Source organism: Sander vitreus, chromosome 3, assembly GCF_031162955.1.
Source record: "Sander vitreus isolate 19-12246 chromosome 3, sanVit1, whole genome shotgun sequence".
NCBI classification, from domain to species: domain Eukaryota; kingdom Metazoa; phylum Chordata; class Actinopteri; order Perciformes; family Percidae; genus Sander; species Sander vitreus.
Genome location: NC_135857.1, coordinates 28,853,870 through 28,875,547, shown reverse-complemented (window position 1 = coordinate 28,875,547; position 21,678 = coordinate 28,853,870). Strand labels below are relative to the sequence as shown.

The 21,678-nt window shown below is 40.8% G+C and overlaps 1 protein-coding gene across 11 annotated transcripts in view; it reads right to left on the bottom strand.

Annotated features, from left to right (window-relative positions):
• The window catches only part of phldb1b (pleckstrin homology-like domain, family B, member 1b), a 119,024-nt gene that overhangs the window by 75,000 nt on the left and 22,346 nt on the right, over positions 1-21,678 (bottom strand). For 5 of the 11 annotated variants that reach the window (XM_078246842.1, XM_078246844.1, XM_078246840.1 and 2 more), the window contains exons 1-4: positions 14,130-14,398; positions 12,867-12,968; positions 9,385-9,508; positions 5,519-5,689 (exon numbers count right to left, since the gene is read on the bottom strand). In XM_078246842.1, the coding sequence (XP_078102968.1) occupies positions 5,519-5,689; positions 9,385-9,508; positions 12,867-12,968; positions 14,130-14,165 (433 nt within the window). In that variant the 5' untranslated portion in view covers positions 14,166-14,398. Of the gene's footprint in view, positions 1-1,643; positions 2,085-5,518; positions 5,690-9,384; positions 9,509-12,866; positions 12,969-14,129; positions 14,400-21,678 lie in introns of those variants that run through there. The other 6 variants (XM_078246843.1, XM_078246846.1, XM_078246847.1 and 3 more) reach the window with 5 other exon arrangements.

Sequence of the window (21,678 nt, the reverse complement as noted above, 5' to 3'; positions counted from 1 at the left end):
ATTCAGGAATACATATTAACCATTAAGAAAAATCTGATATTGTAAGCAGTGTGAATTCAGCACAAATACCTCCTGTGTGAACACAGCCTTGGTCTCAAGGCACTGGTGTATTTGTAGTGTTTAACCACGGCCTCATTTGGAAACATTGCCTGGACCTCGATGTAGTCTGAGGATGTACGGTCAAAGACTGTGTCAACATCAACATGCAGGAACACACACACTGGCCCAGCTGCTACCAACTCCTTTCCTCTCCCTCTGTGCTAAGATGCACCCACACATGTCTGAGCTGTGCTCTGGGCCCACTGGGAGCCCACATTCACAGCAGCCAGATGACTGTTTGCAGAGGGTCTTCTCTCGGACTCCTCACATCCTTTCTTTACAATGGGGTCAACACAATGTGTCAGAGATGACAGATGTTGAGGAGGTGTGGTGTAGGAGAGAGAATGACCACACTTGTAGAGTAATGTGGTGTTGAACAATGGCTCAGCGAGAAGGTCCTGGGTTTTGTACTGATCACTACAGCTGACCCGGGTCCTTCAGAACAATCTAAAACTCTATGAACTATACTCCACGAATCCATCAAACATGATGAGAACTCGTGGACGCAGAGGCATTTGAATAAGCAGAATGCATGAAAGGAAAGCTCATTTCTATTCTAGTTACCAGCCCTGGTTAGGTCACATTGGCAACCAGGAATAGCAGTGTAACAGTAGACAGACACAGTGAGGTCTGGTCATGCCAGGCTGGATGGGGGGTATCTGCAGATCTGGTAGACTTGTATGTGTTTGTAGTCTATAGACAGAACTCACATAGAGGCAGGGGGGAGTTGGAATTGAGAGCACTGGGGACTGAGTGGCTGGAGACAGCAACGTTTGAGCAGATGTCCATGTTGCATGTGTGGAGGGACAGACCAACCTCCATTCACAAATCTCGCAGTTTAAAGTTCCCTTGCATTTAGGCAAAATGTCCAAGTATTGAAATGTAACTTAAACAACTAAATAATGTCCGAAGGGTATTTCTGAAAATTCGGCATTAAAAAAAACCCGAAGCAGCAATAATGTAAATAAAAAATCTGATTGTGTTTGTAATTTTCTAACACAGCAAGCTACCACCCACCACGGTAAACTTCAGTGGACGACCACAGGCAAGACTATAATAAAAGTATAATTTTTAAAAAGTTGAGAAAGTGAGGTTTGGTGTACGTATGCCGAATTGAATAGACCCACGTATTGATTCGTGGAAAGCTGTAACTAATGTTCTATTACATGTAGTTTACCGATATGAGAGTATAATGTTACATTTGCCAGATTTCTAACCGGAGTTTGGCAAAGGTGTGCGTTTTGACTGTTAAAAAAACTTAATAAAGACAACTAAAGCAATGCAGGAATATGTGTTTTCCACATTTGCGACTAATGCCCACAATACGCTAGCTAGTCACATAAAGTAGCCAACAAGAAGCACTTGGGTCCAGTTTACTCTGTTAACGTTAGTTAGCCTACTTCCCCCACCTCCGTCCACCGGCTACAATAATTACAAGCCCAGCAAGTGCTGTGAGCAAACGCCACTACAACCACCGACCTAAAACCACTGAAGACCTTATAACTAGTCTAGCACACAGACACAGTATAGACAAACCAACTTACTTTAACTGCAATGAATGAAACTCCTCTCTCCCTCCGTTGTTTTCATCGCCTCTGCTCCTTTAAATAAAGCCACGTGTTTTTCTCCGTTTCTGCGAATTATTGTGGAACAACAGGAGCATTTATGGGGTTTTGTCCCGGCGCGCTTTTGTTATGATAATGCTAAAAGCCCATAGGCTCTAATATATTCTGTAGATATCTCAGTGTTCACAAAGGGAGCTGTCTGCTTGCCCACTTGTTAAAACACGGGTTCATCCACTGATGCGTTGGTATATTCCAGTTCATTTAAACCAGTGCGGGAGTTTAGAGTGATTGTAATCTTTGTCCATTGTCTCCTTCCCCGCTATTCACGTAGATACGCTATCTCGTACTGCCGGGGCTCCTGCAAGAAACAGCCGGCTCACAGTCATCTCTCAGCCCGCAGAGAGAGTCGGGGCTATCAGAGTGAAGACAGAGAAACCAGAGAGGAGGAGCAGGAGGAAGAAAAGAAGGTGGGGATCCTGAGTCAGAGCTGTGCAGAGAGAGAGAGAGAGAGAGAGAGAGAGAGAGAGAGAGAGGGGCAAGTGAAGCACCAGATACCACTGAGGGGGACACATCTTAATCCACCATAGAGGAACTAACATAACATTTAATGATTTATCGATCATGTTGATGTCATGTATTGTGACCTGTTATGTCAATAAAGATTTTATTTCCACCGACAGAGAGCCACAGTCAGACCATGCCAAGGCGTGGCTCTCTCATATATAGCCTACTTGTATCACTATATAAGAACAAAGGTGAAGCCTCAAGTATTATCAGACCTGTACTATAGTAGCCTGGACCTATTTGAAAACCATAAAAATACAGCAAAGGGAGTATTCAGGATAAGTGCTCCCTCAAGTCACATTAGCCTTTGTATGATGTGTGTGGCATCATTTGCTTGGTTATGATTTGACTGTCCTACTGACTTTAAATAAAGTCAATGTGTTCCTTCTGAAACAACAAACATATAGTGTAAACAAAAAGGCAGGGATATGAAATAGTTAGGGGCTGGAGTAGTGTAAGGAGTATTCAGATTGTTTACTTCAGTAAAAGTAGCAATACAACAGTGCAGAAAGTAACTGAATTTGATGTGTAAAATTGGTGGAGTTTAAAAATGTTGAATTATTCAAAAAGAATGTATGTATGCAGGATAGTTTAGTCACCGATGTCAAACACGTGGTTCCAATGATATCGTCGGTTATACTCACCGTGTATAATATATATAATATATAATATAATGTCTTAATGTCCTCCTCAGTTAATATTGAGATTTTCGTCTGAGTCCCCTCACCCTTGTGTTCCTTCTGATAGGCTGAATCAAGCCGACCATCCTTTATCCCTTTAAACCATCAGCTCATCCCGCTTTGAACAAACAGGCTTAGTTTTTACATGCCCTTTCATTGTTAGGATTTCCCTCCACCGGCTCTTCTGATTTATGTTGTAAATCCGAGCAGATTACCGCTAAATGCTTGTTGAGCACATTTTCATTTTGTAACAAATACTGACTTTTTGCTGCTTGATTGTATAAACTGTAACACTGACAACTCAAAGCCATAATGAGAATTTGTATTAGCAAAGTAAAAAAAACAAAAAAAAAACAGGCTGCAGACAACATTAGATTACCTGTCTGTGACACACATCAGCGTCTAGTCAAATGCATCCCATGAACTATACTTTGTTTGTCTTGTAGGGAACATTTAAGTGTACTGCAATGTATTATTCATTATGCACATACTGTGGTGGGAGTGGTAAGTAAAAGGTTGTGTAACCAATGATGTCTGATCCACTTCCTGTTGTAAAATTAGATCTGTATCAGCCTGCATTAACACTAAAGGAAGCGATGCCGCCTTGTCAACAATTAACTCTCAGCTCTTCCCACTGTCGTTACAACTCTACCAGGACCCTGACAGTGAACTCTGGTTTACCCTCACACTCATTCTTTAACCTGAAACCCCCTTTGGGGCTAAAGTCAGATCTGCCTGGGGTAGAAGGGCAGTATAAATAGCCCTGTGTCCCCGCTCAGGTTACCCAACCAGAGTCCAGGTTGAAATACCAAAAGACAGAGGGACACACTGACAGACAACACACATTTTCTTCTACACATACATCGCATAAGTCACACAGAACACTGGATACTTCATACAGAGAGATGCATTTAGAAAGGAGTCATATATTAGTCCATGCAGTATGTATTGTACTGGCTGTGCTATTAGCCTTTTTTGAATAGGTGAAGATCCATCTGAGAATGACAAATAACACTATAGTGTTATTTGTGATTACACAGCAGCAGAGAGGGAAGCTCACATCCTGTGAGCACAGTGAGTAATGATGAGTAGTGTCTTTTTAACTCATTCCCATAACACACTGTGCTCCCTCTGAGGCTCTGAGGTAAAACTTCTATGAATTTCTATGACTAAATCGAAACAGTTACATGGTTTACAGATTAATAGTTTAAACTGCATGTTCGACAGTGATCAAAAAGTTTGGGGAGTAAAGGTGAAAACAAAGATGCCCACGAGAGTTATTAACCAAACTGTTACATTTTAAAGGATATGTTCACAATTTTGTAAGTCAGATGCCCATATGAAGATTAAAACAAGTTTTCCTCGCTGTAATATTTCCTCCTGTTCCTTACTGGCCATTAAGAGCTCTCTTCCCAAAACAATATCAATGGAAGTGATGGGGGATCAAATCCGCAGTCATCCTTCAGTTCCACTGAAGTTAATATCCAACCCGTTCTCAATCTATAAAGAGCACCAGAGTTCGCAGGAATAAATAGCTCCAAAGTCGGACATTTTCCTGTTGAGGCATCCAGTTAACCTCTGCCCTAGCTTTTACTTTTTAAGTAGTCTCACTTTGCCAGACCATCCACACGTTGCGGAGCGTAGGAGGGTCTGACTAGTCCACACAGCATTCCGGGATGGGAGAAAAACATGCTCTGGTTTACTGGCATGTCTTTAACCTAATCACAATCGTCATGGGCGGTGGTAAACTGCGCAAAGCCGCTGTAAAATAGTCGTGCGAGAGAAAACTCAGATTGGACAGACAGTCTAGCTAGCTGTCTGGATTTACCCTGCAGAGATCTGAGGAGCAGTTAACCATAGTCCTCGTAAATCCACCGGAGTTTAAAATTACAACACAAAGGAAGCAGAAGGTGAGGGACATCAGCGCAAATACATTGCATCCGGCGGAATTTCCTGCGGCACCGGAGCAATCCCGGAAGTGGAACGTCTGGGATATAGACTACCTTTAAAGCAATCCTTTACCTTTAAAATGCCTATCCCAGGGCATCATTCTAGTAAAATTCTTCACAGGGTCCAATCTAAGATCCACTTTGGCTGTAGCAGATTGAAATCAATTCATCTCTCCCTCTGGTTTCTTCACTATCTGCATGCCTGAGCACAGCAAAGCTTCTGTTAACTCATTAACACAGGAACCTCAGGCTGTTCTTAAATCGATGGCTATGTAAAAGCACACACTGTGCATTTTATTGAACAGACGTGCTTGGCTCTTACGCTGCATTTTCATTGACCAGACAGAGAGCTGATGGATCGATCTCCTACAGTAACTGAGATCATACACATCATAGGCAGGTAAAATTACCGCCCATATATCCTTTAACGTCTGGTCATTGGTTTCCTGTAATGTTTGTTCAACAGTGGAGAAAATGGAAATCCATACATAGTAAAAGCAATATCGTTCTCAAAATAAAATAAATAAACTAAATATCTAATTGACAATCTGGTTGCACTGACTCACACAGTGCACTTCAAGTAGTGCTACCAAAAAATGCAGAGACAGAAACCATCCAGAGCAGAGTGCATTATGGGACAGATGTTTGAGCTGATTCCTACCTTGTGATAGGCGGACGGGCTGTGTGACCGGGAGCCCGTCAATAGTACAGAGGTTCCCACAGGGGTGCAGCGTGATGACCCCTGACCTGTTCTCTATGTAGCAGTGCTGGGCAGCCACTCCCGGGCCCTGGATGTTGATGTCCATGGGACCATGACCTAGTGTTGTCCGGCCTGGGGGAAGTCAAATCCATTTTATTTATATAATGCTAAATCACAACAGAAGTTAAAAAGTCATAACACTTTTCATAAAGAGAAGGTCTAGACCATACTCTTTAATTTACAGAGACCCAATATTCACCCATAAGTAACAGCAGCAAGGAAACACTCCCCTTTATCGGGAAGTTATTATTATTATTATTATTATTATTATTATTAACGGGAAGCAAATAAGTAAACTTTTAGTGTAAGACATTTCACAGAACAATGTCACAAAGTGCTTCACAAGAGGAAAACATTGTAAAAATAAGACCCTAAAAACAGTCAAAAGAAACAAACAATAAAACACAAGCAACAGCAGACCATAGAAACAGGGAAAGAAGAAGAGTTAGAATAACATTTGATGTGGTCCTATAAGTGTGGTCCACCTCTGATCAAACAAAAAGCTAATAAGGATCAAATTGATTATTGTTCTTTCTTTTCATAATAATGGTAGAATAACAACGAATGCTATGCAAACCTCTGTAATTCTACATGAAGTCATATCCTTTATTGATACCTGACCTTACTATGAAGAGCACTGTGCCTAATTATCTCATTATTGACTGATGATCAATTTTAACATATTTTAAGACAATATTACCTGTAAATAAAAAAAATATATATCAAATGATTTTTTTTTAACTTGTATTATATGGTAATTTTTTTTCCAGCCCTTTGTAGGGTCAGCAATATTCCATTCAGGTTGCATAAAGGAGACCTGTATGTGTTCTGAGAGGCAAATCCCAGGGCAAAAACAGACCGCAGTTCTCCCACCATTCTTTGCTTTCTATTAAAGCAGGGGTCTTCAACGTTTTTTAAGCGAAGGACCCCTTAACTGAAAGAGAGACGGATCAGGGACCCCCTTCTACATGACTGTATATTGTAGAAAATGAAGTTGCATATTAATCTGGTCCTACAATAACTTTTAGGGCAGCCTAAAGCATTTATAGATACCCTTTTTGCACAGAATACTAAGTTATTCAAAAAGCCTAATAATTGTTGGCATAATTTTATAAATCATGTTTTAATGTTAACCCTTAAATGTAAAACAAATGTGAAACAATCAATCCTTTCGGATGAGTTGTATCTGTGGATGGTACCTTAGTGACTACATTACCTATTGGCCAGTAAGGCTACCATCAGTGGGGATTTATATTTGCTAATAATATGCAGGAATCATGTTTTTTGAAAAAACTTTCAAACATTAACAATAATTTGGAGGCCCCCCTGGAGTGACTCTGAGGACCCCCTGGGGGTCCTGGACCCCCTGTTGAAGATCCCTGTATTAAAGGAACACGCAGACTTATTAGGACTTTAGCTTAATCATCGTATCCCCCAGAGTTAGGTAAGTCCATACATACCCTTCTCATCTCGGTGCGTGTCATCACTCTGTCTGACGCACCCACCGCTAGCCTAGTTTAGCACAGATGCTTGAAACTAACCGCTTCACCTTCTGAGAATACAATATAGTTCCCAGTTTGTATACGGTTAGAAGATGGCTGTGTCTCATGTGACCTTGTTATTATGTACACGCTGTGACTATACAAATCACAACATGTAAACAGGAAAATGTTGGCGTTATTTTGTCACTTATTGGGAGCAGTAGGCTAGTTGGAGCCGGTTACCTCCAGCTAGCGCTGGGTGCGTGAGACAGCGTTACGACACGCACAGAGATGAGAAGGGTATGTATGGACTTATCTAACTCTGGGGGATACGGTGAATAAGCTAACGTCCTCGGCATGTTCCTTTAAGCCTGTGGGAGAAGGGTTATAACTATGGTGGCTGGACAGACAGAGGACAATGTTCAGAGAGACTTTAGAAAGAAAAAAAAAATCAAATCAACCTGGAACTATTGAAGTCCCTGTGTCCCCAGTGGAAATTACGCCCTTGAGTAGTAGTAACAATAGTAGTGGTATTGCCCTCCAGGGCCAAGTAAAATGTAATAGGCAAGTGTAACAAACGAACACACTTTCACACAATGACTCACACACACTACCCTTGCCTGGACATAACCTCTGGAATCTCCCTGCATACCAGCCTGCAGAGGCCCAGACAGAGACAGGAAGGCCAGCAGACACACAGGTACTGACAGAGAGACAGAAAGGGCATCATTCAAACAGACCAAAGGCCAAGAAATCCCCAGACATAGAAACGTGATGACAAAGAGACATACAAGGACGAAGGATAGATATAGAGGTGATAACATGGTTCAGGTCACTAGAGATACAAGTGTGTGTGTTTGTGTGTGTCGTTGTGGCCCTTTGTAAAAGCCTATAAATGTAATAAAATCACTTTAAATAAACTTCATGTAATAAAGCCAACAACCCAATAAAAAAATAATAATGCAATACATAGCAATTTTACCAGTGATGTTATAACTTATTACATTTATGATGCTTAATAACCATTTTTGACTAACTGAATAATGTGGGATCAGTATTTATTAAAACATGCTTATTTCCCTGATCTTTTTTGTTTGTTTTAAAATGTATTTTGTAACGCTGACAGACATCAGTTGTTGCATCCACATCATTCTTTGAAGCTAACCCCTAATTTCCACCAGGCGCGTCTGCGCTGCGTTCTGGGTGCGTGGCATGCCCCGCGAGCAATCCCGGCCATTCAAGTCAATGTTTGATAATCCACCAGCTGTGCCACGGCGCGTCCCAGAAGCGCTAAAGATACGCGCCAGGTCTACTTTCACGCGGGCTGTTCGGACAGCTGGGCAGGAAGTGAAATAGAGAGAGTATCCAGTCAATTTACCAAAACGCGCCCCCCATTATCGTTTGTGTCTCCTTAACAACACCACAGACAAGGAGAGATTCATCTTGGAGGTTGAAAAACATAATACCACATCACAGATCTTTTTTTTAAAGGACAACGCCAGAAAAGAGAAGGCATGGAGTTTAAAGTGCTCATATTATGCTCATTTTCAGGTTCATAATTGTATTTAGAGGTTATATCAGAATAGGTTTACATGGTTTAATTTTCAAAAAACACCATATTTTTGTTGTACTGCACATTGCTGCAGCTCTTCTTTTCACCCTGTGTGTTGAGCTTTTATCTACAGAGTGAGGCATCTCACTTCTGTTTCATCTTTGTTGGGAGTCACACATGCGCAGTACCTAGGTAAGGACTACTAGCCAGTCAGAAGCAGAGTATGAGGGCGTGCCACGCTAGCAGCTAGGCGAGCATTATAACGTGTGTTACAAAGTGACGCACGTTCGTCACGGAAGTAAAGGCTGGACTACAATAGAGCTGTTTGGAGCAGTATGTGAACAGTGTTTTCTGTTGGAGATGGTAAGTCCCTTTGGGGTGGACTTTGGGCTTTTTCACTTTGTAAACCTATAACATGCACAAAAAAAGATATATAACACAATAAAGGATAGGGAAAAGCCAAAAAGCATAATATGAGCACTTTAATTACAGGAGTGTCTTAAATGGAAGGTAGATACTAGCTTAATAGACACGTGATTGTTCTGTAAAGTATTTGTAGACTCAATATAATCTGCGGGTCGGGCAGCAAGACGCTCCGCTTCTGAGACGCTCCCGGTGTGGTATGGCGCATGGCGGAGGACGGAAGAAAACTGGAACGCAGCCTGAACGCAGCACAAAACATTGGAGAATCGGAGTAACTGGTGTGTTGGTGTGATGTCTGGCAGATGTCTCACCTTCAGGCAGAGGCAGCAGGGTGATGGCTGTACTCAGTCGTCCACTACCCAGGCTGACCAGGTGGGGGCGCTCTGCCTGGAACTTCAGCCCCTTTCCATTCTCAATCAGGTCCAGAGGAGTGCTCTAAAAAGAAGGCCAAAGGTCACAAATAAACTGTAAATGATATTTATCATATCCATAGTTTTTGGTTTGGATAAATTAGCTTTTTGTTTTGTTTGGTGTTACAGTAATGTACCGTTAAGAATGACTGATTATACGGTAGGCCTTTTTCTGTTCTTTTGCCAGGAAATTAAAACATTTGTGGAATATGTGGTATACTCATAATCACACAAAGGGATTTTTTAGCTGATCTTACGTTATGAAGGTGGTTCTAAAAATACATTAGTATGTTTTTACTAATGTATTTTTTATAATATATATATTCTATATTATTTCCATTTAGTGTTGATTATTTCTCCTATTTTAGCGGTTTTACTATATAAAGCACATCAAATACATTGACAAAACATGTATTTTGTACAAAAATAACTACAGTATTTGAAATACTCATTACAGTAATAGCTACAAGTGCTGTAAATGAGCTATAATATCAATGACTGACTGGGAACACCTCCACAGAGAAAATATCAATCACAGCTTTGCAGAAATTGCAACATACTGTAAGATTGTAAACTTAATCAAACCCCCCAAGCCTCATTCTCTGTCTCTATTCACACAGCTCTGTCTGGACTATGAATGGCACATCGTGAATGGGACCTAATCAACAATCATTTCTTGTCCATTAGCAGTACTAATTGGTTTTGCATGACACAAACAATGTGAATATGTAGTATTACAGGGGAGATGACACTCATATTTCTGTCTGACACAAACTACAGTTTTACTGCTTCACTAATACATCAGAGAGAGGTTCATCCTCCACTCTGGGGATGAGAAGAGGAGTCTGAATGTCTTCACTATGGGAGGTCATTTCCATAGCTGGCTGCTTTGGCATATTCTTCTACACACTATGTGTGTGTGTGTGTGTGTGTGTGTGTGTGTGTGTGTGTGTGTGTGTGTGTGTGTGTGTGTGTGTGTGTGTGTGTGTGTGTGTGTGTGTGCCTCGATTCCCCCCCCTCCCCCTCCTAGCTCCGCCTAAAGCACCACAGTGTGCTCTCGGCACAGCAAGAGGGAAGGGATGTCGCCATAGCAACAGCACTCCGCAATTAAGAAACATGAAGCTCCTGGAGGGCGTTGAACGAGCTAACTTGTGATGAGCAATTTTCAGCACATTGATGCCTGAACATAAAGACAATTCTGCTTTTTAGTCATCTTCTTATTGTTAAATTACTCGCAGTGTAGAGGAGAGTTCTGGCAGCGATGCAGCAAAATGTGTTATGCTGTGTTTTTCTCTTTTTCTCTGCAGCTTTACCTCCCAGGGTTTGACATAATGAAATAAATGACCTCTCCTGTTGAGTAGCATCCATTATTCCAAAGAGTGAAAACTATGTTGGCATATCAAAGAGAAATATACACCAGGACATCCTTTAGGACAGATGTTCTCTTCCAGCTGACAGAGTGGAGACAATCATTTAAATTGAGTGATTTTTAGGTTCTAAAATTTGACAAAAGTATTATAATTATAAATATAAAAATTGGAGTTGTCAAATATTGTTTAATTTTGTATTTTATTTGGATTGACTCTATATTTCAACCCTGCTTGGTGGATTAAAAAAAATGTTTAAATGTCTCAGTGTCAAAGGACCCTGTCTAAGTATCAAGTGTAGGGTCACAACCCCAAGGTTGAGAAACATTGCTTCACAGTTTAATGATTTAACAGATGATTAAGCAGCTTTTATAATTCAGCATCACTGGAAATTCAGCATACTGAGGTATTCACTGCTCAGCAAATTAGCTCTGTGCCAGGTGAAGTGTTAAATGGACTCGCTGGCATACATTTGAATTTTGAAACCTGCTGCGACTGCGTCTTTTAGTCCCACTTTTGAGCCCTCACATTTCATATTTACAACCTGTACGCGATCATTGACTCGGCCTCTCGGCTGGTGAACTAGCCGTGTGTGTCCTAATAGGATTATGTGATTGTGGTGGTACCATCGGTGGAGTGGGGTCAAGCCTAAGAGGATTGCTGAGATAGAGAATGACTGGGAGGCACTGGGAGGCTTACTGGGAGTGAAGGGTGAAGAGGGGAGGTGATTCATACTGCCTCATCTGCTGTGTGCTGCTGCTCCCATGTGGTGCGCACAGCAACAGCCTGCTCCTCCGTCTGTCTGTCTGTCTGTCTGTCTGTACATGCAGTCTGTACATGCAGAGCATGCCATGTAATGTAATGCAGTTCATGAGTCAAATAAATTGGATTTTATTAGGATTTTAAGGTACAATTATCTACTGACAGATCTAATCATGTGCATCATGTCTTTGTTGTTGTTTGTTATATTCACTTATTATTCAAGACAAATTTGAAGAACATAATCAGTAACATTCCTTGGCAACAAGACTCACCATTTATGTTTGAAATCGTAAAGTGGAAAAGACAGGACAAATAACATTGCAGGTAAGGTCAAAGTAAAAGAGGAAACAATATGACTTGCTGGACAAAAGCCACACCTATGTCAGGTTAACTTTGTCTCTTAAATTGAACATACAATCAGCCAATTTATGGGGCAGAATTAGTGTAGACTCCTCCCCCAACCCTGCTGGTGAAGTTAACAGAATAATTATGGCAAAATAGTTGATAACAAAGCTTAAATAGATGCATTGTCCCACTTTCCCTACAGTAATCATTAAAGTTTAATCTCTCTCTCTCATTTCTTGCTCCCTCCAACTCCCATATATGTAGAAGAAAAAACTGAACACACACACACACACACACACACACACACACACACACACACACACACACACACACACACACACACACACACACACACACCTCCCCTTAAATCCGGATGGGTTTGTCAGACCCAGCAGGTTGGAAACGCAGACATCCAATCTCCGGGTCTGTCTAATTACTGACTCTGGCTAATGAGTCCTGCTTTACAACATACTGACATATGCTGTCAGGACGCGTCCCAGCTGTACTGCCTGACCTGATCTGCTGAGAGTTTTAGTGCCAAAAATCCGTCAAAGCAGCCAATGTGGTGACATTTAACATCAATGGATGCCTTTATTAGAAGAAGAGATTGCTTACTGTGTGTGTGAATGGGTCCAAACTGGAAACATGGAACAAACATGACACACTGACAACATAATGACTATGCTTTTTCAGTGATAGATACCATCTCAGGCTCTTTGTCTCTCTGACTCTTTTCTCTGTTTTCTCCCTCTCTATCTACTCGCTTATCCCCAAAACACACAGACACACACGGACACACGGACACACACACACACACACACACACACACACACACACACACACACACACACACACACACACACACACACACACACACACACACACACACACACACACACACAATCTCACCTGTAACACCTGGTGGGTTTGCCGTCCACACTCAGGCATGTTCCTATTCAGGCGGTCCATGTCCACTGAGCTGTCCACAGCTCCCTGCGACACATTAAGATCCTGAGGGAGGAAATGACAATCATGATATTAGCCAGACAATGAGTAACAAAAGTCGTCATGGGTGACTTCATCTCTGCAGGGTATAAGGGTTAGTTACAGTATCAAAATCCTTGTTCTTGTGGTCAAAAATGTAACCATATTTAGTGGGATTCCCCCTCCCCACTCTGCCTACACACTAAAGTGTCAAGGTGTGATTCATGCTGTCAGCGCACACAAAACAGATGGTAGATGGTATTTAGCAACATACTCTGAGAAAGTAACACACAAAAAACACACACACACACACACACACACACACACACACACACACACACACACAATATCTTGGTAGTTGACACATTCACTGGAAATTAGCCACCTTGGCTGCTCTCTTGTCTCTCAGTCTCTACACACACACACACACACACACACACACACACACACACACACACACACACACACACACACACACACACACACACACACACACACACACACACACACACACACACACACACACACACAAATCCCACAAATTCCTCCCTTCTTACTCAGTCATTTTGGGGTATTTCCATCAAGTCAGCACTGAACAAACGGCTATAAATATATTCCACGTCTATATTGGTACACTTGTTTAAGTGGCCAGATTCTGTATAAAGGTGAAAATAAGAAGTATGTGAGAAGTCATTATATGAGATGTGTAAAGCTTGTGGTTGTGAGGAAGGACAGAAAAGCACACAGAAAGGTTTTGAAACACATAATTATAGCAATCACATAGAATCAGAGTTTACCCGGAGTCATTTGCATGCCTAAAATGTTATGCAGCATGGATGGAAAATATGTTTCTGATGTACTCTGCCCTCAAGAAAACAAAACACTGCTGCAATAGCATCATATTTGCTCTTCTGACAGACCCATGAAATGATATTCAGCGGAGTCAGCCTCAGGGAAGCCTCAAACAGTAAATCACAAAACAGCCAAAAAATAAAAACAAATGTTGAGAAAATTCTATCTGGAAACGCTTTTGTGCATTAAGAATCTCTTTTCTGAGCCAGAAGGAGCAAGAATTCTGCTAACTACAAACTGTTTCTCCCCTCAGGTTTAACAATGTTTCTCATGTGAAATTCCAACAAACTTTTTACTGTTAACCTGTCCTTTGCTGTCTCTAAATATAATAATTACCTTTCTCCAGTTGTCCAGCACATGCATAGCCTCCATGGCAAAGAGCTGCTTCTGGCTACTGACTCAATCCTATCAGTGTGAACTTGATTGACCAGGACACCTCTGAGACTACAGAGTGAATACAACACAATTTCTTCAACAACGCTTCTTTTCATGAAACACAGATTGTCTCTTTGTCTTGATCTCAGTTCTTTGTCTTATGCTACCGGCGCAGAATCCTCTAAAAGCTCCCATTCAGGTGGTGGACCTGTTGCTGCTTGCTCCTCTAAACTAAGGCCTACATTCCTGAATGGCAGCACCAAAGTGCCAGATAACAGAGACGTGTGTGTGTGTGTGTGTGTGTGTGTGTGTGTGTGTGTGTGTGTGTGTGTGTGTGTGCGTGTGTGCGTGTAAGCGGTGATCAAAAGAAGAAGAAGAAAATAGGAAGGGAGGAAGAGAGAGTGATGACTGAAGTGATTTGAAAAAATAAAGTAAAAAAAAAGTGGTGGACATGCTCAAGGAGAAAGGAGGAGCTCTGTAAATATGCACAATGTACCACAATGTCTGACTGAACAAGCCACAATGAATAAACCATGAATAGTGTTTTCCAGTTTGATTTGTTTATTCCAGCAGAAAGACAAGAATAGCTGAACCGATTTAAATCATCAATCATCATACTCTCGCTGCAACATAAACTTTTCAATTCCAAAATAGGTTGTTAGATACATACTGTATTATCATGTCATTTTAACAGTCAATATACAAAACATTTGCCTTCTTGAAACTAAATATGCATTAATGACTGCATGTGCTCTGTGTTTTCAACAGCTCAGATAACTGAGTAGCACTTTCCGGACTACTGAAGTTGAACTGCATGTTTGAGGTTTGCTCTGGCAGCAGCAGCCATGCATCAAAGTCTGCTAAGACTATTGTGGCCGCTACTTTAAGTATGATAATTTACTACCTTACTTATTGTGCTAAGTGTATAAGCTGTTATAAAACATGGATGGATTGATATTAAAAACAAGAGGTAAATCGGGCCTAAAACTTCAAGTCCAGTCACGTTTCGACTACCGCTCAAACTCATGCTAAATGTCGGTGGTGCAGAATCACATTCGTTTGTTTGTCCTGAACCAAATTCATGTGATTCAAGCGACAACTGAGCCTTGCCAGTAGCAAGAGTGGATATGTTGTATAATTATGAAGGTAACAAATAAACAAAATGTGCCTGAGCAAACAAACATCCCAACTATGACATCTATTTATCCTGAACCTCTGGCTGTAACTCAGGCCTTATACATCAAGGATGACACCAAAAATGACTTTGTAAAACTCAGGATAAGTGACAGAATTAGTTTTGAACAGTTTCCTTTTCGTTACACTGTAACACTGTGCAAAATATCGAATCAGGGATATGAAACCTGTGGAATGCATCCAACAATTGTCTTCATGAATTGCATCTGCAACAACTGCTACAAATCCATAAAGACGAAAGTCACCACAGCTGTGGCCGAGAGGTAGCCTGTTTATCATGTTTACATTCCATGTTGGAACTGTTTTGCTATTATAACAATATTTTTTTTATTTTCTCTCTACACACATTCAAAACTCACTGGTGGACAACCCGTCTCCTAAAAAAGTTGCGCAACTTAGCTACATTAGCCATCTAAGTAAGCTAGCTAGCTAGCTTGCATGCTGATGCTCAAAGTTTTCAAAATAGCACAGTGAGGAAAGGATCATTTAAGAAGTTATGGGCATTCCAATTTTCTCTTTATCTTTTATAGTTCCTAGTCCTAGTTTCTGAACTCCAATTTTTCATGTGAGTATGTGTGTTAGTTCCCACCACATCAAAGTCCATTTCTCTCAGACTGTGGGAGGACATCAACAAAGAAGTCTCAATCTCTCTATTTCTTTCTTTCCCTCCCTCTATCCCCCTAATGCCAGGGCAGAAAGGCTGGTATTGTTTCCTGTTGAGCAGGCATGGATCTCTACTCACACATGAGGGAATCTTGCTTTTTTTTTTAACGAAAGCGAGGAAGGGAGGCTCACCATTTAGTTGGAATGCAAAAATGTAGAAGCAGGCAGGGAAGCTAGACTGCCAACTAGATGGTGAATAAAATTGTAGAGAGGATGATCAAAAGAGTGGAAAAAAAGGTGAAATGAAATGCAGCTGCAGAAGTTATTATTCAAAAGGTTTATCCTTTTCAGTGAACTAATCAAAAGAATTAAAAAACCTTAATTTTGTCTTCATAAACATTTTAATCTTTCCTGCACTACCCTCTATTTTAAAACCTATAGTTGAATTTAAAAATAAAACGTTCCCAAATCATAATATACAATATATCGATAGAACATAAAATTACATATACTGTTTAGATTTAATCCATTCCGAACCCTACCCCACAATGCAAAGTTTTGGACAAAACCAAGATCATATTGAGTTTTTTCAGAATCTTACCAGTAGTAGGCCAAAGATGGAAAGTTTGTCCCGTCAGTGGATATCTCATGGTTAATACTAAAATGGTTTATCTTCCTGAGAGCAAGAAGGAGCAAACTATATGACAATGTTTCAAGCATATTAGATATATTGTATGTATATGAGACATTTTGTCTTGATGGTGGTGCTAGACAAAAGCTCAAAGCATGCACAAAAGGAAAAAGGTGAACCCTCTGGTGAGCATGACAATCCACAGCAAATCTAATGTAGTTCTTGAGCTATGGGCCAAGGTGTAGTTTTGTAGTCACCAAAATAATTTGAAAAGAACAGGAAAATGGAGTTGCTAGTGGGTGAAGTAAGTATGTGGGTCTGTGTAGAGGAGGTTTGCCATGCAGCACTAACTCCTCTGGGAGAAATGAACTGGTCATTTAAACAGGCAAGGGGCCATCTCAGAGAATGTGGAGATAATCAGGAATGTGAAAACAGAGAAATGGATGGGTCATTTCCAACTCATCTGAGGGGAGCATGCATCCACCATTCCTTTTATGTCAGTCTAATATTGTTGTTCATATTAAACAGCTAGTTGCATGTTGCACAGCTACGTACCACTCCACTATCAACATAAAAGTGCAATTATTCTATGTCCACTCAAGGCAATTACTCCAGGTACTGGACAAAATGCGTCTTTGCCCAGTTTGCACATTTTCAACAAAAATACAATTCACATTTTGTAAAACCTCTATATAGTGCATTCTATTGAATTTTCTCACAATTTCCTGCTAACAATTACTGCGTTTTTCTTTTTAACCAAAATTGCAATCGTCACTTGTATTTCTCTTAATTTTTAGTTGTACCCTATTATTATTGAAGATCTTACAAGTTTAATCTTATCCACTAACTGGACTACAAATGCACTCCTGCAAGCACTTGAGACAACTGTCAACAAGTGGTTTACAATGTGTTGAAAGCGGTCATGGATACAGACACAAATACGCTCTTGTACCCTTACCCTCTATCGCTACCACTTTTGTGAACGTGCCAAGTGGAGTTTCTTCTGTAAGAGATACTACAGCATTGTTTTTCCCTCTGTCAAGTACTTTGTAGTCTCACTTTGCCAGACCCTCCTCCAAAGCACGCTGAAGGACAGTCTGGCTACTCGGGGATGGGAGGAAAAAGTACTCTGGTTTAATGGCATTTCTTTAAACCAATCAGAATCGTCATGGGCGGTGCTAAACTCTGCACAGAGCCGCTGCAAAATAGTCATGCGGGAGAAAACTCAGATTGGAAAGATATGGTGTTTTTCCATTACATGGTACCTGCTCGACTCGCCTCGACTCTACTCGCCTTTTTTGGTTTTCTATTAGTCCCTGGTACCTGCTAACAGGTACTTTTTTTAGTATCACCTCCGTCAAGGTTCCAATACTGATACCAAAAGGTGACGTGAAAACCTGCAGACTACTGATTGTTCAGAGAGAATCGCCACTAATCACTGCGTTATCATTGCTAGCGAGAGACGGGGGTGTCCTGAACAAACCCGCCATTTTTAAATAATTTAGCCAGCGGTGTTTTTTTTTGCTGCCTCCAGCTTCTTTTGAAACATAATTTTTCGTCTGTGGCAACAGCCATATGCCAAGAGTCAAAAACAACACACCTTCGACATTCTGTGTGTGTGTGTGTGTCGCGTTAGGTCACGGCAGTTTCCTGCGACGTCGCTATGGTGACCAGCCACGCTCGCCTCAGGCATGAGGCGGTACTAAATCTGCAATGGAAAATGGAGGACGGCCGAGCCGAGCCGAGTAGAGTAGAGTAGAGCTGGTACTAGCAGTGGGTAAGCGCCACTAGTCTAGCTAACTGTCTCAATTTACCCTGCAGAGATCTGAGGAGCAGTCAACAATAGTCATATAGTCATAAATCCACAGAATTTAAAATTCCAACACAAAGAAAGCAGAAGGAAATGGAAAATACATGCATCCGGCGGAATTTCCTGCAGCACCGGAGCAATCCCGGGAGTGGAACGCGAAGGATATAGACTAAGTACTTTGTGACTTCTGTTTTAAAGTGCTAACTTGCTACAACAGCATATGGTCATGTTTGGTAAAAATAAGGTACAAAATGCACCCAAGACCAATAGCCTTTCTCTCTGAAAGTTCAGAGGTCACTGTTTGATGTTAAGGAACAAATGCATACCATAAAGCTGACCTGTCTTCTATGATGTAACTAACACTCCTACCACTTACATGTTTGCAGGTTAGATCATGTGTTTAAATGTTTTGGCCTGAGAGTAGATGCAATCTGTAGCCACAGGCAAGATGCTGATCACAGCAAAGAAATGCAGAAATGCTGGAAACAGTGATGAGGATTTCAGTGAATGGTGGGGAAGAAGGCATTGAGACTTTGCAGGTGTGTCACAAGCTTCCTTGCAAACACACCTGGCTGCTTTATGGCGGCCCACCGGTTCTGTGTGTAAATAATGGCAAAGTATACAACACCACTGGAACATCAAATAACTGTTTGTTCCAAAAGCACATCTCTGTAGCCTGTAAGGAGTTAATCACACCTGTAGTCTAGGTGTGTTTGTTTGGGGCAGCCTTTTCATAATCTGACATCAAGCTTGCCTCTGTGCTGTTAAGGTTCTGTCCCGATTTTAAGTTGGTCTAAAAAAGTGAGGGCACAATCAGATAATTAAGACATCCGTCAGCCTTCTTGTGTGAAAAAAACACTTCAGTGGTGAAATGCAGCTGTTGGAATCAGATTTTCAGAGCAACTCTACTAACAAAACAAATGCTACTATGTGGTTTGAAAGTGCCAGTCAAAGCAAATCATCTTATAAACTCTGCAAATGTTGCCATGAGCATCCTGGTTAATCAAGAATTTGTCTTCAAGTGTCAAGAAGGTGGCAGATCCAACTGAAACAGAAGACAAACAGACACAAGTGTTACTGACTCCACATTAGTCAGCTAAGAGCGGATGAAGGAAGGAGGGGACAGAGAAGAGATAGCGGGATGATGGAGGAGAAGTATTAAGACAGACAGTATATGCAGCAGAGGAGCTGATTCTGGGTTCTATCTTGTCCAGCTAGCTGCCAGCACACAGCTCTGCTCTGGTCTCCTGAATTCTGATAATAAAGCCTGTTGAACAAGTTTCCCTCTGCAGGGATATCTGTCTTCATATCCCTCCACATTTCTCTCTGTGTAGTCTATTTTACTTTGTTTGTCTCTCTCTTCATAATTCTTCTATTCCCTTATCATTGTCATGACTTCTATCTTTCTCTCGCTGCATTCCATGTCCATGCAGAGTGATGCAATTTTTTAAACAGCAGATATGGTTTGTTTGTCCAAGAAAAATTTCCTTCGGGACAATAACATCTATCTTATCTTATCTTACTCTCTTTGACCTTGGGGTTTCTTTCTACACACATACCAGAGAGATAGACAACAGACACAATATGAAGGACAGGGTTAATCAGGGGCATGACTTCTTTGGCTCTTGCCCCAAATGTTTTCTCTCTTTTTAAGGTTTTTAAAATAACTTAAACTTTGTGTCATTTCCCCTCAGTCTCTCCGACTGGACCGGCGAATCAATGGAGCAAAAGTTCTTCATTCAGTCCGTGAACTCTACTGCAGCATAGTATAACAAAACTAGGTTTCAAGATTAGTTAATGATGTTTATGCCAAATTCCTACCCTACCTATGTTATGCAGCCTAACTTAAAAACAGTACTTAAAATTAAACATATACTTAAAAAAATGTCCTCTTCTTAGTTGGCAGAAGTGAAAATGTGTCATCGTCAACATTCATTGTGCTCTGGTTTCCAAATGATGAAGACAGTTGGAGAACAATTAGATACAAAATAGGACGTAGGCTCTACAGGATGATTTTTTTTTCCTTTGGCAACTATCATGTTTTTCCCAAATGATGTACAGATTTGTAAGCATTCTATTACTTGAATTGAAAATACTTGTCGTAATGGGAAAAAATCTCCACAGGGGAGCATGCCCCTGGAGCCCCTTTAGGTTTGGGCTAAGTCCCGAATGTTTGCAACGCCTGGCTCCGCTTGATTGATACGTGGTAGATTTTGTTTTGTTTTGTTTTCAATGATATAGAATCAGATACAATTATCAGGGTTTTCTAGTGGCCATCCTTGGCATCACAGCGTCCTCTGCTGTTTCTTGCCATTTCAGGCAGTGTGTATACTGCAGTGTTTCTTTGTTTTTCTCTGATGGGTGCAGCCAAAGCCAAATGACACATTCTGTTTTTAGAAACAAACCACAGAAATGCAGTAAATTGTGCCATGGGAAGAAGGTTGGATTAACTATAGGGTCCTTTTCAGACAAGACGACACGCTGACTACATGCTGTGTATAAATATGCATATCATAAGAGGGAAAAAAAAATTGCGGGTGATGGTGCAACACACAAAGCAAAGCATTTCCATTCCAGTTGTAAGATTAGATAATTTACATGACTCCTACAGAGTGTTGTGAACTAATGGGATGAGATGAGGTAACTGATTTGGACACAACATCATAACAACAATGACAAGATAGTTAAACATCTGGAAACCACAATGTAAATTCTACATCCACAGCCAGACTGCTCAAAGCTGAAAAGTGAATTTAAGACAGTGAGGAGGATGCAGCTCACACACAACATATATGTATGAAACTACAGTCTGACAACACCCAGCACACAGCCTTCAACTGCTCTCAATTTCAAAACCCCCAGACGCTAATATTTTGTCATATTGAAAGACCTTTCACTCAAACCTTGCTATTTGTTCATTGCCGAGCAAGGCTACAAAGAAATGTAGCCTTGGCCAAAATATTTCTCAAACTGAAACAAAAATGTTTCTGCTAGAACAGGATAGATATGGAACTGACATCAGAGTTATAATTAGAAAACATGAAGGTCATTACCATTGTGAGATATGTGAATCTGTGTGTGAAGCCCTTCAACTTGTCTCCACAATGTTTTACTACATTTATATATATATATATATATATATATATATATATATATATATATATATATATATATATATATATATATAGCAGACAGCATAGGCAGTGCTTTTCACTCCAGTGGTGGCATCCAATCCTAAACATAGCATTAACAAGTTTTATTGGCCGTTCCTG